We start from the raw sequence: 8,500 nt of genomic DNA on the forward strand, positions 1-8,500 counted from the left end.
GCGGCGCCGTTCGGCGTCTGTCCGCGGCGCCCAGCTACGTCGTGTTGTGCTTGTAAGAATTGTTCTAGACGTGCCGAAAACTTGAAGCTACAGCACAGCAGCTCTTCTTCTTCGTTTTCTCTGATGCACTAACTCTGCAGCAGCACTTCTTCTTCGTCGTCTCGTCTGATGCACTCACTCAACCAAGCGTTCTAACCACAACCTCACCCCTCCCCACCCCCCAACCATTCGAATTTCTGTAGGCGGGAATTATTATTAATGATATTCTAATGGGCCGCTTTGTGATATCACAAAGCCCGGAAAACAAACGCTGTAGTCCAAATGAGCCGTTCGTTGTAGTTCTTGAAAAGGGATTTTTTTAAAACGAAATATCTCCCTTTGGAGTGGACTTTGAGATTTGTAACTTTCTAGATCTTTTTTATGCCCAAACATACACACTACACACTGACTAAAATTAAAAAAGTGAAAAAGCAAAATAGGACCCCTTTAAAAAACACAAATCTTACTGACCCCCAAATTTTGAACAATAGTATATATCTATATCTTTCCTAGTTACTACTTTCGTACTTTGCTGTTTTTAAGCATGATACTTAAAAGTGGCGTCAGAAAGGGTGCTGTATGGAGACAAAAACTGAAAAATGTCTTACGAATACACGTGACTGTGGTGTAATCTTTAGTCGTGAACTATTCTTAACATGTATATCTTATGATTTGCACCTCTTATGTTGTTGTGTGCAGGGTTCCCGGCGGCTCCGTGGAAATCGAGACCCATCACAGAGCGATCCTGCGCCTGATGACGATGAGGAGAGTGACGGTATGATCTCTCGCTGTGATTTAAAGATTTTTACAGCCGGCTGCTTCCAACATAAGCTCTAATGCCTAAACAAACACCCTAAAACCCATCGCTGTCAGTCTCTTGCTCTGTGACCCATGAACCCAGAGTCCGATCAAACAGAGAGGAAGAGAAGCAGCAGAGCCATAATGTAAAGAGAGCAGAAACAGACAGACTGACACACAAAGAGGGATGAAGTGAGGGAGCAGTAGTAGCAGTGTCCTGTCTGACTGCAGAGCGTTTGATTAGATCTGACAGCAAAACCCCAGACCGCTCTGCTCTGCCACAGAGGTCAACATCCTCCCTCTACTTCTGTCTGTACGCTTAATGAGTGAGAATCAGGAGCAAATGAGGAGAGAACCAGCCGGGTGGGGGAGAGGTGGAAGAAAGGGAGAGGAAACAAGTGAATAAGACACAAACACAAAGAAAAGAGAGTGGAAATAGGGGGAATCAATGTGCAGAAAGGATAAGAGATCTGGTCTAATTCTGCCTGCCACACTCGCTCTTTTGTAAGCGTTCCCTGGCTTTAAAGCCTCAAAAAAGTACGCTGTAAGGAAACCGAGTGCTTCTGCCGAGCATGTTTGATCTGTTGTGCTTTTATTCAGATATGGTTGTGTGATTTTTAGTGCTACAACACAACTTCAAGTCTTTATACAATTCTGTACACAAAAAGTTCATATTGAGTAACTTGCTTTTTAAACATAATAAGAGTAGTTACTTGCACATGAAAATAGAAAATCAGTCATTTCAGGCCCAGCAATACCTGTCTGGTCCAACTCTTCATATCGGCATTCTTGGAACAACACTTGCATTCAAATGAAAGTAGAGTAATTATTAGTTACACGTCTTTTAACTCACTTTCCTTCCCTTTGGGTGCCCATTTGTTCGCTTCATCTTCTTCCACCCCATCTACACTACCGTTCAAAAGTTTGGGGCAATTTCTTCCTGTGATGGCAAAGCAGGATTTTCAGCATCACTACTCCAGTCTTCAGTGTCACATGATTCAGAAATCATTCTAATGTGCTGATTTGGTGCCCAAGAAAAATTTCTAATTTTTATCAACAGTTTTGCTATTTAGTATCTTTGTGGAAACATTTTATGAACAGATCGTTCAAAAGAACAGCATTTATTTGGAATAGAATCTTTTGTCAAACTTATTCAATGCATCCTTGCTAAATAAAAGTATTAATTTATTAAAACTATAAACTATACTCCCTTTCCTCTTAAATAACATAATACTCTGCCCTGGTGCGTTATAGACTTTATTCAGATTCTCCTTGCTAAAAAAAGAAGCCTGCAAGGCTGCTTCCCTAGTATGCTTTCATTGACGTGCTAGATGCTGCTTTCTTCTGTTCTCCTTCCCTCAAACTTTTATCTTTCTCTCCACATCTGCTTTTTGGAGTAGCACCTGCTGACATACTCCTGGAGCCAAGCAGGTTACCCTTCATCGCTCTCTCAGAGGGACAGATAACAGATAGACTGTGAGAGTGGCAGAGAGTGTCCACACAGCAAGAGGAGGGAGGAATTATAGATGAGGGAGAGGAGTCATTTTCAGAGAGAAGGATAGTTGCTTCCTAGTTGTTGGATGTGTTTTACTCTTGATGTAACTTGGCTCTTTGCAACCTGCGGGCACGTGGAGTACATCTGTGATTTTGCCTGTAAAGCCTGTTTCTGTGATGTGGATATGTAAGTAAGCCTGTAGGTTATATATGTATACACACTACCTTTCAAAGTTTTGGGAAAGAGTAAGAATGAAAAAAAAACTTTTATTCAACAACGTCACTGAATAAATGATATTATGGACTTTTGCATTGTTGCAAAAGATTTCTATTTCAAATAACTGCTGTGAATCAGCATATTAGAATGATTTCTGAAGGATAATGTGACACTGAAGACTTGGAATAATGGCTGCCGAAAATTGAGCTTTGCCATTACAGGAATATATATTAAAATAGGAAACAGTTAAATTGTAAAATTTTTGTACAAAGTTTTATAAATGAAGCCTTGGTGAGCTTAACAGAATTTTCCAAGACATTAAAAAATGTTACCAGCCCCAAACATTTGAATGGTATGTTTATGCAGTGCTTCATGTATTTTATATGTAGCACTTCCTGTGACCCTGGAGGGTGTGTCATCAAACGGCAAGAGTGGAAAGGTAGTGATTAGCCAAAGGATGTTTGCTGTCCAGAAGTGCATTAACCTGATTGCGTGATGCCATGTGCAGCGATGGTGACCTCAAATGCCGCCTCTTCTCTGTCACGGCAGGGTTGTTTGGGTTCTTCTCTGCCTTTGTGTTTCTGTAGCAGAGATTGAAATAGATTGGGTTTGATATTCTGTGTTCTCTTTGCACAGATGAAAGAAGAATTTAAAGAGGATGTGTTGGCTCAATCATACGCTTTTTCATCTCCTTTCCTCAGGTCCCGATTACAGTTCGGACACAGAGAGTGCGCCTTCTCCAACTCAAACTGATCCCTCCAAATTCGACGCGCCAACTCATCCCAACTCGGCTCTGGACGGCGTGTCGGCCCAGGACGTCACGGCAACCAAAGGCCCAGTGGCAGATGCCAAGGAGCCTCCATACGGCGAGCTACGGGTGAAAGTAGAGAAGAGTCCGGAAGGAGGAGCTGGAGACGGGCTTCCTCAGGATGAGCGCACACGCTCAGCATATGAAATGCAGATCCATCCAAAAAGTGAGACACAGGATGTGGAGATGAACGCTCCGAGCAGCGAAAGAGCGCAGGTGCAAGTGAAGACTGAGCCGGATGTCAAGGACAAGGAGGAGAAACAGCACTCCGATAATGACTCTAGCGCCACCTGCAGTGCGGATGAGGATGTGGATGCTGAACCTGACCGACAAGGGTGAGAACGCCGCTGCTCATGTTCTGTTATGGGGTTTTCATGCATACAGTGCTATTGGTTTCTAGTAGCATGGATAGGGTGGTGATTTATTAATTGAAAGATAATGTATATGTGTGAAAATTATGTAATTGTATTTTCAGTAATATTGAAATGAATACTAAAAATATACATTTAAATTAGAAATGCAAATGTAAAATAATACATTTCAATTCTTGTAGCCTTAAAAAAACCTTACTGTCCTGTCAAGCTCTGATGTGTAATGAATTATTTATATTGCTTCAGCTTTTATTAAATACAGTTTTTGTTTTCTTTTGTTGTATTTACCTAAACAAATATTTAGTTGTCCAGCATGGGAATGTGCTTGAGCTAGTATTTTACAAAAGCTGGTGAATAGTCTGTGAATGAACGAAAAATGATTTGTGGTCTCTGTGTCGTTGTGTATATGTTAAAACCCCTTTAAATGTGCCTAGCAGTAGAGTATCAGTAGCTAATACATTTTATTATCTTGTTCCTTCCTTCCTGTGGCAGACTTTTCTCTCTGGAGAAGCCGTCATTGCTTGGCGCTGCAGGCTCAGTGGTCGTGTCCTCAACCAAATTCCTCAACATGCTGCAGCTACAGAAGCGGGCCGCCACCATCCCCCCTATGGTCAGTCCCCATAGCCTCTACCCCCACTTAGCATTCAGATATGCCCCTCTGGACAGAGACAGGGCCCAGCCACCCCGCCACGTGAGTCCTGCCTCCATCTCCACCTCCGCAGATCACGTGCTGTGATTTGCTTCTGCGGCAATCAGCAAACGAATCAGCAAATACCAATTGATTTTCCACACTGAAATCATGACGAGTGAAAATACGTTTGGCTGCTCTGTTGGGCTGATTAGTTGTGCTGTTTGTTGGTGTCTGTTGTGGCGATTTGGTGTGGCTGTGAAAAGGATTTAATCTAACTGGATTTAAGCCCTGATTGGCTGTTCACAAGGTTAATGAAAATGTAGCATATTGGTGCAAAGTAAACAATAGTCATGCATTTAAATATTTAATCATTTAAATTTTTCTAATGGAGCAGTTTTGCTGAACATTAGTCCAGCATGTAGCTCCCATTTGAATCCTCTCTGTTCCTGAATGGTTTGTTTAGGTTTCAGCTCCATTCGGTCACAGCAGCGTTCCCGGAGGACCGTTGAGCGGCTTTGCTATGTTCCAGCACCAAATCAAAGCTGTACATGAGTCCGTGCAGGAGGACAAACAGAGACTGGATCAGAACGAGTCTGACCGCAGGCCGCGAGTCACCACCCACAACCCCAGTGTAGTGGACCGAGAAGGTGAGTCAGACGCAGAAGGAAAGAGAGAAAGAATGCACAAAAACACTTGAGGTGAATGTAGAAAATTGATAAAAAATAAATAAATCCAGCACCACGTGTTCCCTCTAAGAAGTTTTGTGAAGAAATGTCCCTTTGCTCTTTGGTCAATATCCACTTGAGATTCTCAGACCGAGTAGATTCACAGGCTTATAAAGTCGTGAAGAAGTGGAACTGGCGACAAATCTTTTTTTGGATCTACCCATCGGTTAATTGGATGGAGGCAGATCTGAATGTGAGCTTGCAGTTGATTGTTTAAATGTTTGGTGAAGTCCAGCATTCGCCACCAGAGAGGAGTTGTTTTCATCAGAAGATTGAGTAATGTTTCAATAAAAATTATGAGGTCAAAGCAATTGTTAAAAGATGAAACACATGCATGGATGAATTGTTCACAGTAACAAAATAGATTAAACCAACATGTGAATTTGTTTATTCTGGGTATTTCTTCATTTTATAGAGGAGTCTATATATATGTTCATATAATGTCCAGAAATTTAATGTCTTGGGCAGTTAATAAGTGGTTTAAATTACAGAGAAGCTTTGGTAATTATGACATCAACCCAACCTCCTCGATATAAAAGTAATCTCATCCGAATAGAGCATTTGTCACTTTTTGTTTTGGAGAACTCCTTGACAAAGGAACTGTCTCTGAAGGGAAGAGAGCAGTGAACAATACAAAATTGAGGTTACAGAATCTCCCCTGAGACAAACAGACTGAAAGACAAGCAGATGGACCGCTGCAAAACAAATAGATTGTGATGTGCCTGTAGTGCCTCTGTTCTATCCTCCCATGCACTCTCGCTCAGTTTTTACATGCCAGGAAGTTTGAGCAAAGACAGAAGTTTTTCTGTTTTTCCTCCTCCTCTGTTTTATAATGGGTCTCCAAAACAGATTTTTGAAGGGTGTTGAGAGCATGGGAGAGAGCGAGACAGTGGACTTTGCTCTTCACAGCTAAGAAACACAGTGCTGTTTTTGATGGAGTCAGACAGAAGCAGCCAACCAAAAGGAACATTAGGTCACTCTCTTGTAGTGATATCCATTAGAAACACCAAGTTTTGCTCGACCTCGTTCTTACAGACCGGCAGCCTGTAGCTCTAAAAACCTGCCTTGACATTTCTCTTACCAGTGCATTTGCAATGATAGCACTGAATTAACCTTTCTATATCTTCTATTCCCATGATTAATGCATGTTGAGTCTGTATGGTTTGAATACGATGTTTTCTTGATCGCAAATAGAGAGGACACTTGACGTTCTGTTTTGTGTCTTTTGTCTGTCTGCTTGGTGTCTGTGAGTAACTGACTTTTTTCTCTGTTCTGTCCCCAGGTAAGCCATTCACTTACATGCCATTTGACCTGAAGCTGATGGAGCAGGAATCTCACGGTGGAGCGGGCAGACCGGGTTCTCCGTACAGACTCTCTCCTAGCAAAGCCTCACCCCAGCCCGACGGCAGTAACGCCACCCGCTACAGTGTACCTCCAGGTAAGCAGTCTGTACACCCTGTATCCAGGCGAAAGTTTTAGAAACCTGCAGCTTTTTTTTTTTTTTCAAGACGGTTTGGGCACCAAAATGAACACTCAGCAGCACTCACTCGAATGAGAGTGAAATGGAGTATAAGAACTATAGTCTTCATTGATGTAAGCAACATGAGCGATTCAAATCAAAGACACTAAAGAAAACACTACTAAAGGTCTACTAATGAAAACATCTTATCTATATCTCAATCAGCAAGTTTTTTTAGTCTTTTATGCTCACAAAGGCATTTATTTGAATAAATCAATAATATATAAAATAACTAGTAATAATAAATAAAAATAATAAAAAATACAAATCTGTTGTTTTTTATTTAAAACAAAATTAGAAAAAAATAATAAATAAAAACGTTTATCTACTTTTCTGGATTTTATATCTGCTCTGGATTGTGTACTAATCTATATTGTACTTGTGTACTTCAAACATTGTTGGCTCTAACGATAAAATTTGTAGCATGCATTGTTGGAAGTCACTTTGGGTTAAAAAAACAAAACAAACGGCTCCTGTATAATTGTAATAAATTTATGGTAAGATGTTATGGCTAAAATTGCAGTGAAATTTATTTACTTATTTGTTTATTTATTTATTTGTTTTGCAGTCTCAAACAAAGCTACATATACGTCATTGTAGATGTAGAGCTGATTGATGGCCTTCGAGTTAATTATTGAGTCCTTTTGAATATTTCTTGTTTGGGCCTGAATATTTGAACTTTGCAGTTAAATCTGTTATCAAATTACTTTGTCATACATTTTCAAGCCTTATGAAGTGTTTTTGCTTCAGTGTTTATTTAGACCTGCATACAATTAAGTACACGTTGGTATTTCAGTCATTAGTAACCTTGTCTGGAGCGTGTAACCTGACAGTTTTTGTCACTAGAAAACTGATTAAGACCCACCCTCTGCTTCTCCATCTTTTAGAGGAGCTCACATTTGTTTGTAAGTTACATGGCTTTTACTAGTCAGGTCAGGGAGTTTCTTCCTGAAGGAAACCTTGAAGCTCTCACAAGGCTCAGCACATGTAACTGATTCCCTTATCAGCCCTACCCTTACAACCTGGAAACTGTTCTCATGGAGACAAGCACTTATAAAACACACTAGATGTTTCTCTCAGGGAGAGAAAAAAAATACAGCATCCATTAAGTAAACGGAATGTTCCGGTAGGACTGTGTCACTCTTGCAGGTTTATTTGTTTTATGATGATCAGGTTTCATAATGAACTTTGGCTTGAGACTTTGGTCTTCAGTGACCTCTGCTGTGAGGACCCAGATTGAGTGGAATGATGTTTGCGTTATTGACCTGGTCAACAAAAATTTCCCTCTGTGTCCTACATGCATGCTACATCAATAACATGACCACTACTGATGATGCAGCAGCTGTGATTTACAAGGAATTACCTTACTTGGAGGTTCAGAACAAACTAGGGATATCACACTTTGGTATTGTAGAATAGGAAACAACCTGAGGAATAATAATAAATATTAGTATTACTAGAGTCCGACCGATATGGGTTTTTTTGGGGGGCCGATACCGATATTAAGGAGTAAAAAAAGACCGATATCGATATATCGGCCAATATTCTTTATTTGTAGGCTATATTATAGTACAGTATGGTCAAAAGTTTGGACACACTTCCCATTAGTGTGTCCAAACTTTTGACTGGTACTGTATATAGAATACAGTATATAGCCTACTCACCGCAGTGCTGAAATTGCGTGCTCACGAATCCTCTCATTTTAACAATTTTAAGTGTAGACACTGTGAAAAATTCATTGTGCATATATTTAATGTGATATAACAGAGCTTTATGAGATTGCGATTAACTGAGATGTCAGCTTTTAGTGATAATAAAGGAAGCACGCTGCTCGCATTCTGCCATGCCAAACCATGCACGCAGCAGCACATGCTTGCTTTTCTGTTAAAAATAACATG

General features: G+C 40.5%; 1 protein-coding gene across 1 annotated transcript in view; it reads left to right on the plus strand.

Annotated features, from left to right (window-relative positions):
* ncor1 (nuclear receptor corepressor 1) overlaps positions 1-8,500 on the plus strand; it is a 104,256-nt gene that overhangs the window by 65,755 nt on the left and 30,001 nt on the right. Inside the window, 5 exon segments of the mRNA XM_016477050.1 lie at positions 739-814; positions 3,250-3,691; positions 4,220-4,337; positions 4,822-5,005; positions 6,366-6,521. Coding sequence (XP_016332536.1) covers positions 739-814; positions 3,250-3,691; positions 4,220-4,337; positions 4,822-5,005; positions 6,366-6,521 — 976 coding nt within the window.

Source organism: Sinocyclocheilus anshuiensis, unplaced genomic scaffold (assembly GCF_001515605.1).
Source record: "Sinocyclocheilus anshuiensis isolate Anshui unplaced genomic scaffold, SAMN03320099.WGS_v1.1 scaffold697, whole genome shotgun sequence".
Taxonomy (NCBI): Eukaryota; Metazoa; Chordata; class Actinopteri; order Cypriniformes; family Cyprinidae; genus Sinocyclocheilus; species Sinocyclocheilus anshuiensis.